At 39.6% G+C, this 26,608-nt stretch overlaps 1 protein-coding gene across 1 annotated transcript in view; it reads left to right on the top strand.

Moving 5' to 3' along the window:
• Positions 1–864: 864 nt before the first annotated feature.
• Positions 865–26,608, top strand: part of PFDN1 (prefoldin subunit 1) — a 60,301-nt gene continuing 34,557 nt past the window's right edge. Inside the window, exons 1-2 of the mRNA XM_027095689.1 lie at positions 865–945; positions 3,497–3,663. Coding sequence (XP_026951490.1) covers positions 913–945; positions 3,497–3,663 — 200 coding nt within the window. The 5' untranslated portion in view covers positions 865–912. The remainder of the gene's footprint in view (positions 946–3,496; positions 3,664–26,608) is intronic.

Genomic DNA, 26,608 nt, shown 5'->3' on the forward strand with positions numbered 1-26,608 from the left:
ATTGCTATACAACTAGTATATGGAACCAGACATACCTAGGCTCAAGGTAGACCAAACCTTGAATACAGATCTGTCTAGTTCCAAATTCCCTGCCCTTTCTTCTCCCCCACAGATTTTTAGAGTAGGTAAGACATATATTTCTTTCATGTCCAGAAGTCCAATTACTAGTTACTCTTTTGGTTCAAATGACAGGTACTTTATAGCAGATTCTCAAAATGTGGTTTGCAGACCACTTGCACCAGGTCATAAGGGGAGTTTGCAAAAGTGCAAATTTCTGGGCCCCATAGCAAAAATTCTAAGTAATTAAGTTTGGGATGAGGATCAGAGAATCTGTTTTTTTTTTTTTTTTTTAAACAAACTAATGTGGCCTCTCGTGAGAACCACTATGTCTAGAAGGTCTTCCAGGAGCGTTCAGTAGAAATAAGTTCTTTGGGAGAACACTTCAACTAAGCCTTCTGGTCTTCTCCACACTGCCATGCCTGAAGCTCAGGCTGATTCTCTCAGGCTGACTCTCTCATGCCAATTCTCTCATGCCTGACAGCACAGGGACTCGCCGAAGGCATGAATGACTTAAGAGGTTTTGGCCTAATCTACATACATCTCAATTTAGCAGCACAAATTAAGCTATTTGTCAAAATGCTTAAAACCATACACGAAATCTGCGCGTTGTGCTGTGTTTGGAAGAATGTGGAGAAACAGGGCAGGCCTATAGGTCACGTGGGGAAGATGTACTCTGAATCGGAATCCTGGATATTTCGGGGGTTGCCAGCGCTGGAGAATGCTGGAAAACCGAGCAGCCAGACTCATGCGCAGGCGCAGAAGGGAGGGGGGAAAATCAAACCGTCAAGGAGCGCCCTTCCCCCATCCTCTTTCCGGCCTTCTCCCACTGCGCAGGCGCAGGAGTGAAGCAAGATGGCGGCTCCCGTGGATTTGGAGTTGAAGAAGGTAAAAGAGGGTCTTGAGCAGGCAGAGACTTTTTCTTTGGAAGCTAAGGGGACTGTGGACAAGAATATCGAGTGAGACTCGAGTTCTGCGGAAGGCTCCAGGGAAATGGGGAATGGTTTCCCAGAGTCCTAAGGCGGGACAGGCTCTCTTTAGGCTGGAGTCGGGGGCGAGCTGCTCTTTGCTGGGTAAGAGCCGGTTGCGCTGGGCCTGGTTAAGTCTGACGGGCCGATAGCTCTTCTGTTCCCTAGTTCCGAGTTCCAGAGACCTTTCGTTGAGCTTGGAGTTTTCAGTTCCATAGTGAGGCCTGAAGTGAGCGTTTCCAGCTGGAGCCCTTTGAGACGGCTGCCCGAGCTGAGGCATCTAATTCTGCATTCTAATTTGCTTTGAAAAAATCCAAGTCCAACCTGTGTTTTTAGGCCACATCTTCAATCCCATACCTTGTAAGGTCGCTACATACAGTTCAGTTAGGTATTCTCATAGCAGTGTTCATCTTAGGGCTTTGGTCTTAGCTCCCCCCCCCCCGCCCCCGTTTTTATTTAAAGACTTGTCAAAAAAGAAACAAAGTTTTCCAGATAAAATCGGTATCAGAAGGAATTGGTTTTCTCTTTTCAAACAATTGCCTATAAATGTGTTGTTACTCAGGAACGTTTTCGCAGCTTAAAGAGTTGTCGGGATTCCTAGACTTTACCTACTTTAAACCTATACTTTTCTAGAAAAGGAAACAGTTTCAGAAAAGACTCAGACCAAGGTTGGGACTAGAATCCAGTATTCTCTGCCTTACTTCCCACCTTTTGACCATTAGTTTTGGTTCGTTAGAAGAGCAAATTTTACTTAAGGCTGTCTCCTGGTCAACCTCTGCATAAGAAATAGGACAGCTGAAATAGCTTTTCCACCTAATAAATGAAGCTGCGTATTATTGCTCTGAGGATTTATGTGTGTGTGTCTTGCTTCTTGTTTGAAACTTGTACCTTTAGTCCTTATGTGGTCTCTAGTGCTGTAATATCTTAGCATTAACAATATGCCAGCTTCCTTAGCAAACTGTGTCTTAAAGTGTTATAAAAGTTCACCTTTTTTTTCTGTTAAAAGTTCAAATTTAAGTTAGGGTTTAGTGAAAGAGCTAACAATAGAGTACAGCTGTGAATGGACTTACCGCTCAGTATTATTTGAATTTGTTGCTAGGAAACCTGTGGACAGTGAATGCAAACTAAGAAAATGATTACAGACTTAAATGGGGTAGTTTTGACAACCAATGAAATTAATTGAAAAAGAAACATGTTTAAAGGTCTTCTAATATCTTTATAAGGTTTTTTTTTTTGGCGGGGGCCGGGGGGTGGGGGCGCGGCAGGTGGAGACTAGTAGGAAACTTTAGGCACTTCCTCTCCCCCCGAAATGAATCTTTTGAAACCTTACTAGTCGGCGAGAACAAAGTGAGAAGAAAAATTAAGTAGTAGCTTTTGCTGTGTATTGCAGCCGCAAATGTTATTATTAAGGCATAAATTTGAGAGCATGTGAAAGTCATTCTAGGCACTTCATGAGTATCCAAGAAACGTTTATCTTTGAGTAAGGGTACTCAAGTGTCAAATTTGGCTTGGTATGTGCGTATGAAGATCATGATGCAATTCTTCTAACAATGTTTTGAAATTCTTGTTTTTCTCTTAAAATATTCATTTTCTGAATATTACTGTAGATAGTAGAATAGAAAGATTCCTGAACTAGAGGTCAGAAGAAATGGATTTAAGTACTTGCTTTTCCACTTAGTAGTTGTTCAGCCCTGTGCAAGTCATTTATATCTCTTTAAAACATTTAGTTAATTTGTAAACTGTGGTGGTGAAACTGCCATCCCTAACTCAGGATTATTGAAAAGAGTAAATGAGACCTTTATTATATCTGTCAGTATTCTCATATTAATATTCACATGTTAATATTTCAAACAAATGTGGGAAAGTACTTTACACCTAGTTGTGTAATACAGATGTAGTGAGTTGTTACATTTATGTTTCTTGTTTTGGATCTCTGGGTTTCATCCTGTGACTTGCATTTAGTGCTTTTATTACTCCTCGGATACTTGCTACTTGATATGGTTATTATTTACCCTTGTTCTGCTTCAAATAGGTTGCATCTTCTGAGGACTGAGTAAATTCAGTACAGTTGACCCTTGAACAACACTGGTTTGAACTGCGGGGATCCAGTTGTATGCAGATTTTTAAAAATAGAAAATACTAGAGTACTACACGATGTGTAGTTGGTTGAATCCACTCGGTAGAACCAAGGATACAGAGGAACTGCTGTATAGGAACTGCCACCTATAAATTATACTTGGATTTTCAACTGCACGGAGGGTCAGTGCCCCTAATCACTGAATTGTTCAAGAGTCAAATGTATTTAGCATAGTGGCTTGATTGTTTACTTATATTGATTTTTATTGATGTTTGCTGTGGTAAATTTCACAGCTTTGTCTCTGGTTAGCAGGCTTTATTTTAATATATTTAGATTTGACTTAAATGTTTCCTGTAAAATGTTGCACCTACTAAATCATGGACTTATTTTTTAGGCCTTCACAGAGCTTCAAGCCAAAGTGATTGACACTCAACAGAAGGTGAAGCTTGCAGACATACAGATTGAACAGCTAAACAGAACGAAAAAGCATGCACATCTTACAGATACAGAGATTATGACTTTGGTAGATGAGACTAACATGTATGAAGGTGTAGGAAGAATGTAAGTAAAGTATATCCTTAAGGGGATTATCTTCAAAGAGGTTTGTCTGAATTAAATCATAGAATTTGTTCACTTTACAACTTGCGTTAAAGTATCATAGTAGCTTTAAAGATCACCTAGTAAAATATCTTCTTTTTTTGAAAAATGAGAAACTGAACTCCAGATAAATGTGTTTAATTTTAAACTGTGAAGTACATTTTAAAAATATTTATTCCCTGTTCTTCTCTCCATGCTTAGGTACTTAAGTGTGTAACTTCAATGATAAAGATATGATTTGTTGTGAAAAGATGTTTATAGTAGTTTCATGTGTGAAGATTTATTTAAGTAGTTGTAGTTTTAACTTCCCCTTCCCTACCTAGTTATTAGTAGTCACACAAATCATAAATCTTTTAGATGTCTGATCAGGTTGTAAAATAAAAATAAACATTCAGTTGTGATTTAAATATACTCATTCTGTCGAACATGAGAAATCTAGTAAATCAACTTACCTTTTGTTTGTTCTAATTATTATATATGATTAACCTCCTACACTTCATTTTTTTTCTTTTAAAAAAATACATTACCCTTCTGAGAGAGAATAGATCTGCTTCATGTTCTCTAAGCAGTAAATAGGAATGGAAAACCCCTTAACTACAGGTCACATTCCATTACACTGAGCTAAAAGGAGACTAATTTTTTTTTTTTTTTTTTAGGTGGGGGAGGTACAGGAGGAGGGTTTTTCTGGAATTTGGTCTCTGATTATTACTTAGTAAGTGGACCATTACTTAAGTTTGGAGCTCTTTTAGTTGGAAAGGAATTTGACCTCAGTCTAGGATGACTTGTTTTGTGATTGATTTGAAGGAAGCATGGCATGTGTAACATTTAGTGATGACTTTAGAATGACATCATGAGAAATAGACCCTGCTCATGACTAGCTAATCCATATCTTTCTGGAAAAGAGATTGATTATGACAAACTGTTCTTCTGATTTGCTTTCTCAGAATAAACAATACACCACAAATAAATTTTATTGCTGGAGTTCATGTTTTTCATTTTAGCTTGTTTTAAAAGGAAGATAATCCCAATTTGAGAGTTTGTTACTGGGACACAAAAGAATTGGGATGAGAACAAAGTAGAACCCTTGAATATGTGTCTATGTAGTATGAAGTGCATTGTTGGCATTCACTACAGGATAATTTTATCTTTAGTTTGAATATCCTTAGGTCTTAAAACAGTAATGCTAGCTTTTCGAGCATGCTTGTTGATATGTTGCACCTGGATTTCATTAGCCTTTGTTTGCAACAGCTAAAGAATTTCTTTTTCCAAAACAGAAAAACTTTTCTCTTTGGCCTTTTGATCTACAGTGAAGTTCTAATTTTTAATTAGAATACTTTCATTTATTAAACATTCTGCAGAAATGATAGGAAGTTGCTTTTTTTGCATACTGCCCAAAGTGCTACATATGGGTTGTATTCACAAAGAATTTTAGAGTTTAAAGGCTGAGATATGGTTTTAAATTTGACTTTTGTGCTTTCTGCCTCTCGCTGGGATTTGTAGGGGCATGTAAGGTAAGTAGTGTTGTTGGCTAGAGTATTAGTGCCCTCAGGAAGAAAAGACTTGCTGAGTATTAGTCTGGTCATGAGGATGTTCTCTTTCTTGATGCTAAACCTGAAATATCTATTTCTGAATTTATAGTCTTGAGTAATTTTGAATTGTGATTCACTTCTTTAATTCTAGTGTTTCCCTTAATTTGTCTTTTCTTTTCCTTTTTGAGTAGTATTAGGGAATTCTAATTAGAATACTAATTCTTCCCAAACTTGTTTTAAAACCAAGAATTAGGGGCTTCCCTGGTGGCTCAGTGGTTAAGAATCCGCCTGCCAATGTAGGGGTTACAGGTTCGAGCCCGGTCTGGGAAGATCCCACATGCCGTGGAGCAACTAAGCCTGTGTGCCACAACTACTGAGCCTGCGCTCTAGAGCCCGTGAGCCACAACAACTGAGCTGGCATGCCACAACTACTGAAGCCCACGCGCCTAGAGCCCGTGCTCTGCAACAAGAGAAGCTATTGCAGTGAGAAGCCCGCGCACTGCAATGAAGAGTAGCCCCTGCTCGCCTCAACTAGAGAAAAACTGGTGCGCAGCAACGAAGACCCAGTGCAGCCAAAAATAAATGAAGTTATAAAAAAAAAAAAGGCACCAAGAATTATGAAATCTAAAACATTACATTTTTGTTTTAGAACCTGCAATAGATTTTTGCCATTGCTGAAATTCAGGCCTCATTGTGTCTTGCCTGGACTGAGAAGCTATAGCTTCTTTTTTTTAAAAAATATTTATTTAATTTATTTATTTGGTTGTGCCGGGTCTTAGTTGCGGCAGGCAGGTTCCTTAGTTGCGGTTCAAGGACTCCTTTAGTTATGGCACGTGTGCTTCTTAGTTGCGGCCGGTGGGCTCCTTAGTTACGATATGCAAACTCTCAGTTGCGGCTTGCATGTGGGGTCTAGTTCTCTGACCAGGATTGAACCTGGGCCCCTTGCATTGGGAGCATGGAGTCTTAACCACTGTGCCACCAGGGAAGTCCTGAAGGTATAGCTTCTTGAACTGTTCTTTCTGCCTTTATTCTGTTGGTCCAAAAGCTTTCTTTGCACATCTGCCAGAGTTGATCATGTCATTATTTCTCATAAAATCCTCTGTTCACCCTTGGTTGCCCACGGAATAAAATCTAAACTTGTTAGCCTAGCATTCACTGTCATTCATAATCTGTTCTTAATTTACCCTTCTAGCCTCAAATCCCACCACTTTCTCTTCCCAGGCTGAGGATAGCACATAAATTTCATCTCGTGGACTTGCCTCCTTCCATTGATTTTGAGTTATCTGTTGAGAAGGAGTTTGAGTCTCATGTGGACTTAAACATGCTTTAATTGATCAGTGAGGTCTGTCATGGGCTGAGGGTAGAAAGTAGTAGCACATGTACTCAAAATTGTTATCCCTACCCTTGCCACGTGGGTTTCCTCACGCATGCCATGTTTTTGTGCTTTCTTGATTTTGCTCCTTCTGTCCTTCTTGGCCTGCAGTATCCCACTTTCCCTTGTGAAATTCTCATCTTTCAAGACGTAGCTTATCTTCTCGGAAGATTTTTCCATCTTGCCTGGCAGATTTACTTACACTTTCCTGGAGGATACCAGAGCTTTTGTTCCTCTAGCTAGTAGAGCACGTGGGTGGCGGTATGAGGGTGGGGGGCAGAACTTGATTGAGTTTGAAATGGTCTGGTTTTCCCAACTGGATTGTCAGCTCTGTGAGACCATATACATATTTATCTTTGTTTCCTCAGTTCTCAGTATAATGTCTGGCACAAAATAGGTGTTAAATGCATGTGGATTTGAATTGAATATGATTCTCTCGCCTAAAATAACAGCATTTTCTTTAGAAAGAAAATGTTTAGGAAGTGTCAGAGACTTAAGAATTGGAGTTTATTATGCTTTTAAAATATATAGTTCAATAAAGGTGAAATTTTAAAAGTAACATACATATATATATATATATTTGTTTTCTTTTTTTTGGCCGTATGCGGGCCTCTCACTGTTGTGGCCTCTCCCGTTGCGGAGCATAGGCTCCGGACGCGCAGGCTGAGCGGCCATGGCTCACGGGCCTAGCTGCTCCGCGGCATGTGGGATCCTCCCGGACTGGGGCACGAACCCGCGTCCCCTGCATCGGCAGGCGTACTCTCAACCACTGCGCCACCAGGGAAGCCCTAAAAGTAACATATATTTTGATTAAGGTCAAAGGAATTGTTTCTGACCAAAATTATGTCCTTTGATCTGACAGAATTAATTCTTTATTAAATCTGTTGAGAAGGTTGACAAATTCTACATGTCAACCAGTTGCAGAGATAGTCAGAAGTGACAATATAGAAAAACCCAAGCCTCTAGGATTATGCTGAGGGCAGTATAATTTTTGGAGAATAAAAGCTATTCTGTGCAGAATAATATCAATACAATTGTATATTTTACCTTACTCATCCTCACATAGGATGGAAATCAGATTTTTCATTTTAGGGTGTGTATTTAGGTTACCAAGTCATTTCAAGCCCATATGCCTTTCCCAGTCATAAGCATGGAGAAAACTGGTACTGTTAAATACCCCTTATATATGGCTATTTTTGGTTTAAAACAAGGAAAATCAGGCTATGGGGTAAGATGATAAATTGCTATATACTGTAAGTTCTGCATATTCATTGCTCAAAGCTATATTCTATCCAGTCTCTTGGCATGTTGCCAGCACATTTTAGTTCTCTTACTTCATATTCTTTGGAGAGGCTGTTATGTAGCCTGATACTACTACCACCAATTTCTAGTTTTGCTACTTAAGCTGTTTGTGAGCTGACCTCACCATACCGCTTTAAGAACTATGATGAAAGTTACAACTGTGGAATGATCTGTCTGAATAGTTGGAAGTGTTTGTCTTCATCTTTCTAGCATGCAAGGAGGGAACAGATCTCAAATGAATGTTTCTTGTATTTTTTTTTTCATGAATAAGAACCAGCTTGTAATCGTTTATGGGAGTTTTCTTCCTTTTTCCTTTGCATAGTAGAAGATAAGAGTATTTTTAAAAGTTAGAATTACATTTGAAAGAACACATAAATGACATTTAGTCATGCTGGTGTTTGAAAGGCCCATCATCAGAATAAAGGTCAAATTTATTTTTATTAACAATAGGTATGATCCAGACCCTGATTTGATATTAGGTACATTATTCTAATATCCTTGTGCTTGAACATTACATAAATAACATTTCTTCTTTCCAAAAGAGATAAATGAGGCTTTTTATTTTTTTAATATGGGAGGAACTTGAGTAGATTAGCCTTTGAGAAGAATGATTAGTGCCTTTTTAAAACTTGAACCTAACTAAAAATAACTTTGTACCATATTTAAACTAATTTAGAGGTATGCCACCATTCTGTGGATATTTTTTTACATTTAAGGAACTAAGAATGAACAATGGTATAAATCTACCAACTAGATAAGTGTCTAGCAATGCAGAAATTGCTGTTTGGGAGCGGTGTTGCTATTTCTACTTGTTGAAGTAATTTGATGGTTGATCTCTAATGGTTGAAAGATCCAGAAGTATAAAACTTAAGATAAATGTGGCACAGGTAGAAAATGAAAATAGTAGGTATATTTCTGATAGGTAACAAAATTTAAAAAAAATCTAAATAATCGAGCAACTTTCCAGCTAATTAGGATGTAGAAATCTGAACTCTTTGTGACAGTTTGGTTGAACTGCCCTTTGTTTAAAATGTCATGTTGGTTTTGTTGTGATTTTAATTGTTAGTTTGAATGTTGACTTGTAATTTGAATTGTGACATTTAGAAAAGCCAAGATGAAACATTTGCAGTTGCTCTAGGTTTAGTTATGTTAAATATTAATCAAAAGGGGTATAATCATGCTACCTCAAGTTTTGCAACCATTTTACAATTTCATATTGATGTAGAGTTGGTATTCCAGTCAATTCAAGGTCATTTTAATTTTATTTATTTACAGTTTTTTAAATTAAAAAAAAATTTTATTTTATTTATTTTTGGCTGTGTTGGGTCTTTGTTGCTGCACGCGGACTTTCTCTAGTTGCAGCGAGTGGGGGCTACTCTTCATTGCAGTGCTTGGGCTTGTCATTGCGGTGGTTTCTCATTGCTGTGGCTTCTTGTTGCGGAGCACGGGCTCTAGGCGTGCGGGCTTCAGTTGTTGTGGCTTGCGAGCTCTAGAGTGCAGGCTCAGTAGTTGTGGCACACGGGCTTATTTGCTCTGCGGCATGTGGGATCTTCCTGGACGAGGGCTCGAACCCTTGTCCCTTGCATTGGCAGGCAGATTCCTAACCACTGCGTCACCAGGGAAGCCCCTCGAGGTAATTTTAAAGCTGAAGATATAGTTGTACTATATTTCATTCCTAATAAACAACAAATCTTGGTGTAGTAAATATTAAGTATTATTGATATTATAGTAATAATGGTTTATATTGTTGTTCTCACTAGAACCAAGTTTAGATATTTTATTTAATGCTTACTGTAGGAGAAAAAAAAATGCAAACTACTTTTGCTGTGAGAGCCACACAGCAAATTCGAATTTATAAGCTCCTTTTACTCTCTTTGAAAGTATTAATCTGTAGTTTACAGTAGAGAAAATGAAGCAAAGATAAAATAATTTTCAAAGGTAGGAAGAAATTTTTTTAGTCATTTTTTTAGATTTATTTTAAAGGAAGAGGAGTTTTGATGTTGAGCTGCTTTTCCTAATAGAATGTGATCCAGCCTTCTTGTATTTTTATACAGAGCCATATAAAGTCATGGTTTTCATTGCTCAGAGTCCTAAGGGGAAAAAAAACAACTTTTCCTGGTGTGCAGGGAAAATGACTTCAGTTTTGTTGATGCTGAGTATGTATATAACCCCAGCTGGGCATAGTCTCCTCTTCCACAGATGTGGTACTCTAGGGAGAGGAGATTTTTGAGTAATATTCTTAATTTCTGTAAGCTGTCAGTGATTTAAAAACTCGGTGTTCGTTATAACTGTGATTACTGCAGTGTAGAATGACATCACTGGTTTTATGGCAGGGGAAGTTAACAAACATTTTGCGTAGGAATTACATAGCCATTTTTCTTTTACAGAAGAATACTTTTAATAATTCTTTCCCTTCTTGCCCTCCCATGTTCTCCAGAATCCAAACAATCTCACTGAAACACAGGACATTAATTTCGAAAATGTGTCAATTAGGAGTTTATTATAAGAAAAGAAAAAGAAGTCTGTTAAACTTACCTTGGGATGTACAAACATGCTGAAATAAAATTTTTATTAAAAAATTTTTTTTTATTTAATGTGTCTTTGTTGTAGGGTTGCTTAGTTTAGGCTAGAACTTGTTTAAATGTAATTGATTCATTTTGTTACCATTACTTGGAGGAGTTTCCTTGTGCATTTCCTGACATCAAAAGGCCTGACTTTTTTTTTGATCTGCTTTTGTTGCATGAAAGTAACAATCAACACAAGAGGATAGTGCAGTGTATTCCAATTGGTGATAAGCAAGAATTAATGTAGTTAACTGAGGGAAGGGTAAAAAAAATTACTTTGTTGTTCCTATGTAAATAAAAATAAAGATAGCAGTAATCTTGAATTTTGTTACTTTGTCATTGGGGATTTGGGTGCTGTAACTGACTTAACACTGGGTGAATTTCTCTGAAGTGAAAAACAATAAATTTTAAGCTGTACCAAGAATTTTGTGATTTTAGCTGCCACTTATCTCGTAGTGGCAAATTTAGGAACAACTTGCTATCTAATCTGTTTGAGAGAGGACTGACATGTTCATGTCAAGGAACATAGTCTGGGACTTCCATGGTGGTGCAGTGGTTAAGAATCCACCTGCCAATGCAGGGGACACGGGTTTGAGCCCTGGTCCCGGAAGGTCCCACGTGCCACAGAGCAGCTGAGCCTGTGTGCCACAACTACTGAGCCTACGCTCTAGAGCCCGTGAGCCACAACTACTGAGCCCACGTGCCTAGAGCCCATGCTCCACAACAAGAGAAGCCCCTGCAATGAGAAGCCCGCGTACCGCAGTGAAGAATAGCCCCTGCTCACTGCAACTAGAGAAAGCCCGCAAGCAGCAATGAAGACTCAACACAGCCAAAAATTAAAAAAAAAAAAAAAAAGGAACATAGTCTGCTTAATGAAACACCCAAAAGGAACTCAGAAAAAATATTGACTTAAAAGGTAAGAGTCAGTCCATATACATCAATACACACTTGGTAATGACTTATTGGTATTCTTTTCTTTCTTATTACTTCTATCAGGAATTGCTGTGAATTGCAAATATCCTTTGCCCAGATGGAATAATTAGGATTGCAGTGTGTTGCATGTACCATTAGTGCCTGTGGTTTTGTTTTTGTTTTTTTGGGTTTTTTTGCGGTACGTGGGCATCTCACTGTTGTGGCCTCTCCCATTGCGGAGCACAGGCTCCAGACACGCAGGCTCAGCGGCCATGGCTCACGGCCCCAGCTGCTCCGCGGCATGTGGGATCTTCCCGGACCAGGGCACAAACCCGTGTCCCCTGCATCGGCAGACGGACTCTCAACCACTGCGCCACCAGGGAAGCCTGTGCCTGTGGTTTTGTGAAGAATGTATATCCACTTTAATTTTAGATTTCAGGTTTGAATGGACATGTCTGGGAGAATGTTATCTCATTGTTCTGGCCAGAAACACTCATTATCAACTCTTGTTCTAAGATCAGTTACCTTGAAATGGACCAGATTACTTGGAAGACACTATCCCTTTGGCTTTGAAGAGGACTAGAATATTCTTATATCAAAATTTGCACAGCAGCAGGAGCCCAGTATTGAAAATGTATCTCTAAATAGATAAGAGCATGACTGCCCTAACCCAGGCCTTTTACATTGTTTGGCTCAGGGTAAAAAGATTTGGACCACAATATGCATCCTGTATGTGTGTGTCTGAGTCTTTTGCACTTGTGCCAAAATATATTTATATTTCTCTGTGACTTTCTGCTTTTGTACCAAGAGTATTCTGTTTGTGTCCTTCAGTACTCATTGGATAGTAATTTTTTATTACCCATTGGTTCTCGTTTATCCAATGTTATATTTTAACCTACTAGGAAAATAAAGATCACATCTTGGAAAAACTTGTAGCATAGCTTGATGCTTATGTGTGGAAATGTTTGGGGTTTGATGAGGCCAGAGTAAAAGTGGTAAACATCATTATTTACCAGAATGCTTAGAATACCAAGTAGTCACCAAAAATAAATGTCATGTTTAAATAGATTAACATACTACTGTTTCTATTTCAAGAGTAATAGTTTGATTTAAAAATACACAGTGATTTTTAATTAGTACAGATTGAACCTATCAGTATGTGAGTTACTCATCTAGAACAAGGAATGTTTACATGGAATTGGCTTCCTGAAGGGACCATGATTTTTTAAATAATTATAGTGAATTCCCAGTCCTCATCTTATTTGACTTAGAAGCATTTAGTCCAGTTTATCTTTCTTTCCGTGATGCACTTTCTTCCTGTGACTTCCAGGATACCACCTCTTGGTTTTCCTCCTATTTCACTGGCCATTCCTTCTCAGTTTCCTTTACTGGTTCCTTTTCTTTCCTGTTTCCAAATATTAGATTGATCTTGGGCTTAGCTCAGCCTTTGGATTTTTTTTCTCTTTTCTTGTATATACTCAGTTTCTTAGTGATCTCATCCAGGCTTATCTCTTTAAATGCTTTTTTATATACTGACAACTGGCAGAGTTTTATCTTAGGTTAGAACCCTTCCTGAACTCCAAGTTGCATATACCCACCTGCCTCCTTTATATCTACATTTGATGGTCTAATAGGCATCTCAAAACTGACTTGACCAAAATAAAATTCTCATTAGTTACAAATTAACCAGTTCCTCCTTCAGTCTTTCTCATTTCAGCAAATGGCTTTTCTTTCTTTCCTTTTTTTTAAAGGCAGTTGGAATGATGGTTGGAGGGAGGGGAACAATTTTAATATTTATTTATTTATTATTTATTTATTTATTTTGGCTATGCCAGCATAGCCAAATGCGGCATGCGGGATCTTCGTTGCGGCATGTGGGATCTTTGTTGCGGCATGAGGGATCTTTAGTTTGTGACATGCGAAATTCTTAATTGCGGCATTCATACGGGATCCAGTTCCCCGACCAGGGATCGAACCCGGGCCCCCAGCATTGGGAGCGCGGAGTCTTACCCACTGGACCGCTAGGAAGGTCCCGCAAATGGCTTTTCTATCCTTCCAGCTCTTTCAAATCTTGGAGTCATCCTTTTTTTTTTGGCTGCCTTGGGTATTAGTTGCGGCACGTGGGATCTTCATTGCAGTGCGTGGGCTTCTCTCCAGTTGTGGCTCGTGGCCTCCAGAGTGCATGGGCTCTGTAATTTGTGGCATGCAGTTTCTCTAGTTGAGGTGCGAGGGCTCAGTAGTTGCAGCGCGTGGGCTTAGTTGCCCCATGGCATGTGGGATTTTAGTTCCCTGACCAGGGATCAAACCCATGTCCCCTGCGTTGGAAGGTGGATTCTTTACCACTGGACCACTGGGGAAGTCCCTTGGAGTCATCCTTGACTCCTCTCTTTCAGTCTTACATTCAGTCCATTAGCAAAGACTCCATCTTTAAATTTTGCCCAGAATCTGAACATTACTTGTTACCACCCTGGTCTAAACTATCATTGGATTGCAGTTGCCTCCTAACTGGGCTCCCTGCTTATATCCTTACACTTTATAGCTGTCCTCAACTGAGCAGACAGAGTGACTCTTTTAAAACAAAATTCAGATCACTCTAGTCAGAATCTTCAGATGACTTTTAAATTTTATCAGTGAAAAAGACAAGGGCTTTTGTATTTTCTGGTTTTTCTGAATGAAGCCACCTTCTTCCAGATGTCTGTATGGCTTATACCTTCTCTTCCTTCTGGTCTTTACTAAATAGGCATTGAGGCCTTTCGTGACCACCCTATTTATTTATTTACTAATATATTAAAATCTTTTTTTATTGGAGTATAGTTGATTTACAATGTTGTGTTACTTTCTGCTGTACAAAAAAGTGAATCAGTTATACATATATCCACTCTTTTATGACCACCTTATTCATTTTATTTATTTATTTTAAATTTATTTATTTATGTATTTATTATTGGCTGTGTTGGGTCTTCGTTGCTGCACATGGGCTTTTTCTCTAGTTGTGGCGAGTGAGGGCTACTCCTCTTTGCGGTGTGCAGGCTTTCCATTGCGGTGGCTTCTCGTTGCAGAGCATGGGCTCTAGGTGCGTGGGCTTCAGTAGTTGTGGCATGTGGGCTCAGTAGTTGTGGCTCGCAGGCTCTAGAGCACAGGCTCAGTAGTTGTGGCACACGGGCTTAGTTGCTCCATGGCATGTGGGATCTTCCTGGACCAGGGCTCGAACCTTTGTCCCCTGCATTAGCAGGCGGATTCTTAACCACTGTGCCACCAGGGAAGCCCTGTTTATATTTTTATCATTTAAATTTTATTTATTTTTCTATACAGCAGGTTCTTATTAGTTATCTATTTTATACATATTAATGTATATATGTCAATCCCAATCTCCCAATTCATCTCACCACCACCATCCCCCCTGCCACTTTCCCCCTTTGGTGTCCATACGTTTGTTTTCTACATCTGTGTCTCTATTTCTGCCCTGCAAACTGGTTCATCTGTACCATTTTTCTACATTCCACATATATGCATTAATATATGATATTTTTCTCTTTCTGACTTACTCTGTATGACAGTCTCTAGATCCATCCACATCTCTACAAATGACCCAATTTGTTCCTTTTTATGGCTGAGTAATATTCCATTTTATATATGTACCACATCTTCTTTCTCCATTTGTCTGTTGATGGGCATTTAGGTTGCTTCCATGACCTGGCTATTGTAAATAGTGCTGCAATGAACATTAGGGTACATGTGTCTTTTTTTTTTTTTTTGGTGGTACGCAGGCCTCTCACTGTTGCAGCCTCTCCTGTTGCAGAGCACAGGCTCCAGACACGCATGCTCAGCGGCCATGGCTCACGGGCCCAGCCGCTCCGAGGCATGTGGGATTTTCCCGGACTGGGGCACGAACCTGCATCCCCTGCATCGGCAGGTGGACTCTCAACCACTGCGCCACCAGGGAAGCCCACGTGTGTCTTTTTGAATTATGGTTTTCTCTGGCTATATGCCCAGTAATGGGATTGCTGGGTATGACCATCCTATTTAAAAGTAGTATATACATACTTCCACCTCCCATCTACTTGCCTCTTGTATGCTCTGTTTTTTGGCTTTACTTTTCTCCTGGCACGTATAACCATCTGGCCTACTATAGTACTAATTATGTATCTTTCTTAAGTCAGCTTTATTGAGCTATAACTTATATATAGTAACATGCATTCATTCTAAGAGTAGGGTTGGATGAGTTTTGACAAATGTAACCACCTCTCCAATCATGATATAGAACATTTTCATCACTCTAAAATGTTCCTTATTGCTTTTTCCAAGTCAGTCCTCCACTCCCCCAGATCCTGCTCTAGGCAACTGATAATCAGATTTGTCACTGTAGATTAATTTTGTCTATTTTAGAACTTTATATGGAATATATAAATAGAATCATTATCATATGTACTCCTTTTGTGGCTTTTTTCATTAAGCATAGTACTTCCACGATTTATCCATGCTGTGCATATCAGTCCTCCTCAGGGACTGTATATTGGGCTTTAACTCCACTTCTTTAAGTACTCTTGCCTCTGCCCTCCTCTCTGTGTTTGCCAGCTTCATCTTCAGATTGGTTGCAGGAGTTCCAAGGATTTCATTCAGATGTGACAACATCCAGAGTTAGAAAGTATCATGTGTTTTGTGTCACTTCTGTGGGAGCAAAGAAATCTTTCCCAGAAGTCTTCAAAAGGACCACCTCTCACATTTCATGACAAGAACTGAGCTACATGCTTGGCTTAAATCTTGGGGTATGGAACTGCCATGAATGGGTAAGACCAATCAAGATTTACCACAGGATTCACCTCCCTGAGTCTCTTGACAGTGCAGGCTACCCAAACAAAACTGGGGCTCTGTCAACAAAGTAAGAGGAGCAGATACTGGGTAGCCAACCAATAGCGTCTGCTAAAATCATCAAAAACAATCATTGGAGTGACCAACAGTTCAGGGCTAGCTACATGAAAACTGGGTAAAATATTTAAGATGAATTACGGAATTTAATCAGGGAGTACAGGTAGGAAGCTCTTGAAGTAATTCAGGAGTATAGTAATAAGGGCAGAAGGTAAAGTGGCAGAAGTGGGATGGAGAGGAAGGAGGGTGAGTATGAAAGAAAGTAATGAGCCTTAGAGATAAATTGGGAATATGGGGACACAGAATAGCTGCAGGTTTGAGACTTAGGTGAGTGGGCAAGTGGTGATATCACTGATAGAGACTGAAATTGAAATGGGGAAACTGTAGGGAATGTTGGTATGGGTAGAAAAAGTGAGTTTAATTTGGGACATGTTGAATTTGAGGAGATGTGGAACATACAAGTAGAAATGACCATTAGATGATAGTGTAGGTGATAGGGGTTGATAATATTTTGAGAGTCATTAGCCAGGTTGAAGCCTTGAAAATAAATGAGTTCTCAGAGGGACTTTGGGTACAAATAGCTTAGCCTAGAGCCTGCATAATGCTTGTAATATCGGTACTGGAAGAGAAGAGGAAGGAGGGTTTATGGATATAGGAGTTGATGAGGGGAACATGAATAGTATTGTACTAAGATGCAGCAGAATCACTCAGAGTTTATATTTGAACATTGCTGTGTTCCATAGATTTGTTTCAGGTTGTCTCCTGTACCCTTTTAAATGTCCCCAACCTGTTTGTTTGCTTTAATTAGTAGACTTTCTTTTTTAGAGCATAAGTTGTAGGTTTACAAGAAAATTGAGCAGAAAGTACAAAGAGCTCTCACATTCCCCCTCCCCAGTTTCTTCCTCTTTTTCTATCTTGCATTTGTGTAGTATATTTGTTACAATTGAAGGAATATTTATACATCACGGTTAACTAAGGTCCGTAGTTTATATTAGGATTCACTTTTTGTGCAGTTCTATGGGTTTTGACAAATGTATAATGTTTTGTATCTGCCATTACTTTATCATACAGAACAGTTTCACTGTCTCCCAAATCCTCTATGCTCCACATATTCATCCTTCCCTCCTCAAACCCCTCATCTTTTTATTTCTCTATAGTTCAGCCTTTTCTAGAATGTCATATGTTTGAAATCATACAGAGTAAAAGAGCATTTTTCATTACTTCTTTCACTTAACAATATGCATTTAAGTTTCCTCCATGTCTTTTCATGTCCTTTCATGGCTTGATAGCTCATTTCTTTTTTTTTTTTTTCCGGCTGCGTTGGGTCTTTGTTGCTGTGCATGGGCTTTCTCTAGTTGCGGCGAGCACGGGCTACTCTTCGTTGCAGCGCATGGGTTTCTCATTGTGTTAGCTTCTCGGTGCGCTGCACGAGCTCTAGGCTCAGGGGCTTCAGTAGTGGCAGCACATGGGCTTGGTAGTTGTGGCATGTGGGCTCTGGGGCGCACAGGCTTCAGTATTTGTGTGTGGGCTTAGTTGCTTTGTGGCCTGTGGGATCTTCCCGGACATGGGTTTGATCCCGTGTCCCCTGCATTGGCAGGCAGATTCTTAACCACTGAGCCACCGGGCAAGTCCCTTTTTAAATTAATTAATTTATTTTTTGGCCAAGCTGCACGTCGTGTGGGTCTTCGTTCCCCAACCAGAGATTGAAACCGCGTCCCCTGCATTGGAAGCACAGAGTCTTAACCACTGGACCACCAGGGAAGTCCCAGCTCATTTCTTTTTTTAAAAAAAAATTAATTAATTTATTGGCTGCATTAGGTCTTCGTTGCTGTGCGTGGGCTTTCTCTAGTTGCAGTGAGCGGGGGCCACTCTCTGTTGCGGTGCGCGGGCTTCTCATTGCAGTGGCCTCTCCTTGTGGAGCACAGGCTCTAGGTGTGCGGGCTTCAGTAGTTGTGTCTTGCGGGCTCTGGAGCGCAGGCTCAGCAGTTGTGGCACACGGGCTTAGTTGCTGCGCGGCATGTGGGATCTTCCTGGACCAGGGCTCGAACCCGTGTCCCCTGCATTGGCAGGCGGATTCTTAACCACTGTGCCACCAGGGAAGTCCTCATTTCTTTTTTATTTCCTGTTTTTTTTTCTCGGAGTGCTTTGTCTTGGTAGTTCTATTGCTATGTCTTTGAGTTTGCTTATTTATTTTAAAAATTTTATGGGAGTATAGTCGATTTACAATATTGTGTTTCAGGTGTACAGCAAAGTCATTCAGTTATACATATACATATATTCATTTTTTTTTCAGATTCTTAGGAGCGTTCCTTCCTCTACAATTTTTTGGTATAGTTTCAGAAGGATAGGTGTTAATTCTTCTCTAAATGTTTGATAGAATTCCCCCGTGAAGCCATCTGGTCCTGGACTTTTGTTTGTTGGGAGTTTTTAAATCACAGTTTCAATTTCAGTACCTGTGATTGGTCTGTTCATATTTTCTGTTTCTTCCTGGTTCAGTCTTGGAAGGTTGTACTTTTCTAAAAATGTGTCCATTTCTTCCAAGTTATCTATTTTTTGGCATATATTCAATAATTGTTTGTAGTAGTCTTTTATGATCTTTTGTATTTCTGTGCTTGTAACTTCTCCTTTACCATTTCTAATTTTATTGATTTGAGCCTTCTCCCTTTTTTTCTTGATGAGTCTGGCTAAAGGATTATCAATTTTGTTTATCTTTTCAAAGAACCAGATTTTAGTTTGATTGATCTTTTCTACTGTTTTCTTCGTTTCTATTTCATTTATTTCTGCTCTGATCTTTATGATTTCTTACCTTCTATTAACTTTGGGTTTTGTTTGTTCTTCTTTCTCTGGTTGCTTTAGGTGTAAGGTTAGGTTGTTTGTTTGAGATTTTTCTTGTTTCCTGAGGTAAGATTGTATTGCTGAACATTTCCCTCTTAGCCCTGCTTTTGCTGCATCCCGTAGGTTTTGGATCAACATATTTTTGTTGTCATTTATCTCTAGGTATTTTTGATTTCCTCTTTGATTTCTTCAGTGATCTATTGATTATTTAGTAACATATTGTTTAGCCTCCATGTGTTTGTGTTTTTTACAGTTTTTTTTTTCCTGTAATTGATTTCTAATCTCATAGTGTTGTGGTCAGAAAAGATGCTTGATATGATTTCAATTTTTGTAAATTTACTGAGGCTTGATTTGTGGCCTAAGATGTGATCTATCCTGGAGAATGTTCCATGTGCAGTTGAGAAGAAAGTATATTCTGCTGCTTTCGGATGGAATGTCTGATGTGTCATTTAAGGCCTGTGTTTCCTTACTGATTTTCTGTCTGGATGATCTGTCCATTGATGAGAGTGGAGTGTTAAAATCCCCCACTATTATTGTGTTACTGTTGATTTCTCCTTTTATGGCTGTTAGCATTTGCCTTATATTTTGGGGTGCTCCTGTGTTGGGTGCATATATACTTTATAATTGTTATATCTTCTTCTTGGATTGATCCCTTGATCATAATGTAGTGTCCTTCTTTGTCTGTTGTTACAGTCTTTATCATAACGTCTATTTTGTCTGCTATGAGTATTGCTACTCCAGCTTTCTTTTGGTTTCCATTTGCATGGAGTACCTTTTTCCATCCCCTCAATTTCAGTCTGTATATGTCCCTAGATCTGAAGCAGGTCTCTTGTAGATAGCATATATACAGGTCTTGTTTTTGTATCCATTCAGCCAGTCTGTGTCTTTTGGTTGGACTATTTAATCCATTTACATTTAAGGTAATTATCAATATGTATGTTTCTATTGCCATTTGTTAATTGTTTTGGATTTTTTTGTAGGTCTTTTTTAAAATTTTTATTTTTATTTTTGGCTGTGTTGGGTCTTTGTTGCTGCATGTGGGCTTTTCTCTAGTTGCAGCGAGCGGGGGCTACTCTTCGGTGCAGTGCGCGGGCTTCTCATTGGGTGGCTTCTCTTGTTGCAGAGCACGGGCTCTAAGCACACGGGCTTCAGTAGTTGTGGCTTGTGGGCTCTAGAGCGCAGGCTCAGTAGTTGTGGTGCATGGGCTTAGTTGCTCCATGGCATGTGGGATCTTCCCGGACCAGGGCTTGAACCGGAGTCCCCTGCATTGGCAGGCGGATTCTTAACCACTGTGTCACCAGGGAAGCCCTGTAGGTCTTTTTTCTTCCCTTCCTCTTCTGTTCTTTTGTAGTTTGATGTCTATCTTTCATGTTGTGTTTGGATTGCTTTTTCTTTTTTATGTGTATATCTATTGTAGGTTTTTGGTTTGTGGTTACCATGAGGTTTTTATATAACAGTCTATATATGAACAAGATTGTTTTTAGTTACTGGTCTTTTAATTTCAAATGCATTTCCAATATTCTGCATTTGTGCTGTCCTCACGATTGCTGGTTTTGATGTCATATTTGTGTGTAGATGATTTCCTGGCTTTGTTTATGTTTGCCTGTACCGGTGGCTTTTTTATTCTCAGTTTTCTTGTGTCCAGTAGTGGCCTTTTCTGCTTAGAGAAGTTCCTTTAGCATTTGTTGCAAAGCTGGTCTGGTGGTGCTGAATTGTATTAGCTTTTGCTTGTCTGGAAAACTTGATTTCTCCATCAAATCTGAATGAGAGCCTTGCTGGGTAGAATATTCTTGGTTGTTGGTTCTTCCCTTTCATCACTTTAAATATATTGTGCCATTCCCTTCTGGCTTGCAGAGTATCTGCTGAGAAATCAACTGATAACGTTATGGGAGTTTCCTTGTACGTTATTTGTTGCTTTTCCCTTTTTGCTTTTAATATATTTTTCTTTGTCTTTAATTTTTGTCAATTTGATCACTATGTCTTTCGGCACGTTCTTGCTTGGGTTTATCCTGCCTGGGACTCTCTGTGCTTCCTGGACTTGGGTGACCATTTCCTTTTCCATGTTAGGGAAGTTTTCAGCTGTTACCTTTTCAAATATTTTCTCAGGTCCTTTCTCTCTCTCTTCTCCTTCCGGGACCCCTATAATGCAAATGTTGTGCATTTAATGTTGTCCCAGAGGTCTCTGAGACTGTCCTCATTTTTTTTTCTTCTTTCTTTTTTCTGTTCCATGGCAGTGATTTCCACCATTCTGTCTTCCAGCTCACTTATCCATTCTTCAGCCTCAGTTACTTTGCTATTGATTTCTTATAGTGTATTTTTCATTTCAGTTATTGTATTGTTCATCTGTTTGTTCATTTTTAATTCTTATGGGTCTTTGTTAAACATTTCTTGTGTCTTCTCTATGTGCCACCATTTTTTCTTCTGAGTTCCTTGATCATCTTTACTATCATTACTCTGAATTCTTTTTCGGTTAAATTGCCTATCCCCCATTCTTCGTTTTTCTTCTGGGGTTTTATCTTTTCCTTGATCTGGGACCTATTTTTCTGCTGTCTCATTTTGTTTAATTATCTGTGATTGTGGTTTGTTTCACAGGCTGCAGGGTTGTAGTTCTTGCTTCTGCTGTCTGCTCCCTGGTGGATCAGGCTGTCTAAGAGGCTTGTGCAGTCTTCCTGGTCGGAGGTACTGGTTCCTGCCCACTGGGTGATGGAGCTGGGTCTTGTCCCTCTGGTGGGCAGGGCCATGTCAGGGGGTGTGTTTATTGGGCACCTGTATGCTTAGGGAGATTTTAAGCTCCCTTTCTGCTGATGGGTGGGGCTGTGTTTCCACCATGTTGGTTTTTTGGCCTGAAGCATCCCAGCATTGGAGCCTCCAGGTTGTTGGATGGGGCCAGGTCTTGGTGAGAGAATGGTAGCCTCCAGGAGGGCTCACGCCAGTGAGTACTCCCCAGAACTACTGCCGCCAGTGTCTTTTTTTTTTTTAAACCTTCTTGACCGTTTTTTAAAAAAATTAATTAATTAATTTTTGGTTGTGTTGGGTCTTTGTTGCTACGCATGGGCTTTCTCTAGTTTTAGTGAGTGGGGGCTGCTCTTCGTTGTGGTGCGTGGGCTTCTCATTGCGGTGGCTTCTCTTGTTGCGGAGCACGGGGCTCTAGGCGTGTGGGCTTCAGTAGTTGTGGCACGCAGGCTCAGTAATTGTGGCTTGCGGGCTCCAGGATACAGGCTCTGTAGTTGTGGCACACGGGCTTAGTTGCTTTGTGGCATGTGTGATCTTCTTGGACAGGGGATTGAACCCGTGTCCCCTGCATTGGCAGGCAGATTCTTAACCACCGCGCCACCAGGGAAGCCCAGCAAGCTTGTTTTTTAATGGGACATATAGTAGATATTTTTGGCTTTGCTGGCCATATGATCTCTGTCAGAGCTCTCTTAACTCTGCCATTGTTGGGAGAAAGCAGCCATAGACATTCTATAGACAAATGAGTGTGACTGATTCAGCCTGCAAGCCAGTTTGCCAACCCATGATTTAGACAGTCAACTATCTTTTATTTTTTTTTGTTTATTTATTTTAAAATTTATTTATTTATTTAATTTTGGGCTGCGTTGGGTCTTCATTGCTGCACGTGGGCTTTCTCTGGTTGTGGCAAGTGCAGGCTACTCTTTGTTGCGGTGCGCAGGTTTCTGTTGCGGAGCACGGGCTCTAGGCTCGTGGGCTTCAGTAGTTGCAGCACGCAGGCTCAGTAGTTGTGTCTCATGGGCTCTAGAGTGCAGGCTCAGTAGTTGTGGCGCACAGGCTTAGTTGCTCTGCGGCATGTGGGATCTTCCCGGACAAGGGATCAAACCTGTGTCCCCTGCATTGGCAGGCAGATTCTTAACCACTGTGCCACCAGGGAAGTCCCAACTATCTTTTAAAATGATTAACAATGAGAAAAGCATGCCTTTTATATTCATCTTAATTTATACTATTTCCAATGCTTTTCATTTCTTTATAAGTTTCCATATGTTATCATACTCCTTCTGCTGGAACAGCTACCTTTAAAATTTCTTATGTATGTTTGCTAGAATACATTCTCTCAGCTTTTGTTTGTTTGAATTTCTCCTTCATTTTTGAAGTATATGTTCACTGTGTATGTAATGCTGGTTAATAGCTTTTGTCTGTCAGTATTTTGAAAATGTCATTCCATTGTCTTCCTTGCATAGTTTGTGACAAGAAGTTTGATGTAACTCTTATCATTGTTTCTCTTAATGCAGTATGTCATTTTCTGGCTGCCTTCAAGATTTTCTTTTTAGTTTTAGTTTTCTATAATTTGGTTATGTTACATCTAGTTTTGTTTTGTTGTATTTATTTTTGTCTGGGTTTCTCTGAGTGTCTTGGAAGTGTGATTTGGCTTCTTTTTTTCATTAGTTTTAGAAAATTCTTGTCCATTGTCTCTTCAGATGTTTCTCCATTTTTTTTCTTCTTGTTCTGTGTCTCTAATTACACATATGTTAGACAACTTAATATTGTCTCTTATGTCTTGCCTGCTGTATCCTGTTTTTGTTTGGTTTGTTTTATTCGTTTTTACACCTTTTTTTCTCTTTGTGTTTTAGTTTGATTAATTTTTATTAACCCATCTTCAGGTTTACTTCACCTTTGCCATGTATGTAATTAGGAACACTGTAAATGAAATTCTGTGCTTGAGATTTTCTAGACCATAACTAGGTTGAATTTTTAATTTTTAATTTTAAAAATTATTTTTATTTTTTTTTGGCTGAGCTGTGTGGCTTGCAGTATCTTAGTTCCCCAACCAGGGATTGAACTCATGCCATTGGCAGTGAAAGTGTGGAGTCCTAACCAGTGAACCCCCGGGGAATTCCCTTATAGGGTGAATTTGGACCAGAACCCATGAGGAAGTCACCTTATGGTTACAAATTCTTAGGGGACATTTTTGTTTTTTCATTTTACTTACTACCAAGGTATAGATAGACAAGTTTATTTTACCGTACTGAGAGACAAGTTGTTGTTGTTGTTGTTTTCACTCTTAGACTGAAGGTGGAACCCTTTAATTGAGGATTCTCTTAATAACATCATCACTTTGGATGGTGCCTAGGTTTTATCTCCTGTGTCTGTGCCAGTGTGGATACTGAAGGTCTCTAGGATTAAGCAGAATCTCTCTTGGTGAAAACCAATTTATTGCTTTCTTACCTTCCACAATTTCTGATTTCACTTCATTTTGGCCCCTGTAGAATCTTTTTTTTTCTTCCAGTTTTATTGAGATGTAATTGACAAACAGCATTGTGTAAGTTTAAGGTGCACAGTATAATGATTTGACTTGCATACATTATAAAATGTTTGTCACATAAGTTTAGTGAACATGCATCATCTCGTATAGATACACAGTTAAAGAATAGAAAAAAATATTTTTTTCCTTGTGATGAGAAGTCTTAGGATTTACTCTACAGCTTCATATGTAACATACAGCAGTGGCAATTTTATTCACCATATTTTATATTACGTCCCTAGTACTTATTTGTCTCAGTGGAAGTTTGTACCTTTTGACTGCCTTTATCCAGTTCCCCTTCCCTCACCCCCTGCCTATGGTAACCACAAATCTGATCTCTTTTTCTGTGAGTTGGTTTGTGTGTTTGTGTTTGAAGTGTAATTGACCTACAATGCTATGTTACTTTCTGTTATATAGCATAGTGATTCAGTATTTTAGTACATTTCAAAATGTATAGAAGTGTATTTCAAAATGTATTTCAAAATGATCACCATGTAAGTCTAGTTATGATTTGTCACCATACAAAGATATTACATAGTTATTGAATATATCCCCCACACTGTACATTTTATACCCTTGACTCATTTATTTTGCAACTGGAAGTTTGTACCTCTTAATCTCCCTCACCTATTTCTTTCTTCTCCTTACCCCCCTCCACTCCGGCAACCACCTGTTTGCTCTCTGTATCTATAACTGTTTCATTTTTGCTGCGTTTGTTAATTTGTTTTTATTTATTTATTTTTTGTGGTACGCGGGCCTCTCACTGTTGTGGCCTCTCCCGTTGTGGAGCACAGGCTCCGGACGCACAGGCTCAGCGGCCATGGCTCACGGGCCCAGCTGCTCCGCGGCATGTGGGATCTTCCCGTACCGGGGCACGAACCCATGTCCCCTGCATCGGCAGGCGGACTCTCAACCACTGTGCCACCAGGGAAGCCCTGTTTTTAATTTTTAAATATACTTTTGGCTGCGTTGGGTCTTTGTTGCTGCTGGCAGGCTTTCTCTAGTTGCGGTGGATGGGGGCTACTCTTCATTGCAGTGCGTTGGCTTCTCTTTGTGGTGGCTTCTCTTGTTGTGGAGCAGGGGCTCTAGAGTGCAGGCTCAGTAGTTGTGGCACATGGGCTTAGTTGCTACACGGCATGTGGGATCTTCCTGGACCAGGGATCAAACCCATGTCCCCTGCATTGGCAAGTGGATTCTTAACCACTGTGCCACCAGGGAAGTCCCTAATTTATTTTTTAGATTCCACATATAAGTGAAATTATAAAGTATTTGTCTTTCTTTGACTAATTTCACTTAGCATAACACCCTCTGGTTCCATTCATGTTGTCACATATGGGAAGATTTCATTCTTTTTAAAAAAACCGTTGAGTAATATTTCATCATATATATGTATATGTGTGTGTGTATTTATATATGTATATACATCTTACATCTTCTTTATCCATTATCTATTGATGGTTACTTAGGTTGCTTCCATATCCTGGCTATTATAAATAATGGTGCAATGAACATACGGGTGAATATATCTTTTCTAATTTGTGTTTTCATTTTCTTTGGATAAATACCCAGGAGTGGAATTGCTGGATCATATGGTAGTTCTGTGGTAGCTCTATTTTTAATTTTTTTTTTTTTTTTTTTGCCATATGCGGGCCTCTCACTGCTGTGGCCTCTCCCACCGCGGAGCACAGGCTCCGGATGCGCAGGCTCAGTGGCCATGGCCCACGGGCCCAGCCGCTCCGCAGCACGTGGGATCCTCCCGGACCGGGGCACGAACCCACGTCCCCTGTATCGGCAGGCGGACTCTCAACCACTGTGCCACCAGTGAAGCCCTATTTTTAATTTTTTGAGGAACTTCTATACTGTTTTCCATAGTGGCTGCACCAATTTACATCCCCACGAACAGTACACGAGGGTTCCCTTTTCTCCACGTTGTGAAATCTTTAATTTGTGGTTGCTCAGCAAAATGTTAAAGAAAAGTTTTTTTTTTTTTGCATTGCTCTGGATGTCTACTCTGCATAATGCCAATAATAGAAGTCTTACTCAACCTTTCACAATATGGATGTAGCATAAATTTTAATTGCTTCTTTACTAAGGGATTTAGGTTTTTGTTTGTTTTTGTTTTGCTAAAAAATTATGAAGTAAAAAAGTTTTTTGCATGTTGATCTTTGTGCACACATGCAAGTAGTTTTCATCACCAGTGGAGTGAGGCAAAGGAGCAAGATATGATCATTTTTATCTAGCCTTTTGCGTGCTACTTAATTTGCAGATTCTTTAC

Source organism: Aethalodelphis obliquidens, unplaced genomic scaffold (genome assembly GCF_003676395.1).
Source record: "Aethalodelphis obliquidens isolate GAN/ISIS:26980383/991018 unplaced genomic scaffold, ASM367639v1 scaffold4, whole genome shotgun sequence".
NCBI classification, from domain to species: domain Eukaryota; kingdom Metazoa; phylum Chordata; class Mammalia; order Artiodactyla; family Delphinidae; genus Aethalodelphis; species Aethalodelphis obliquidens.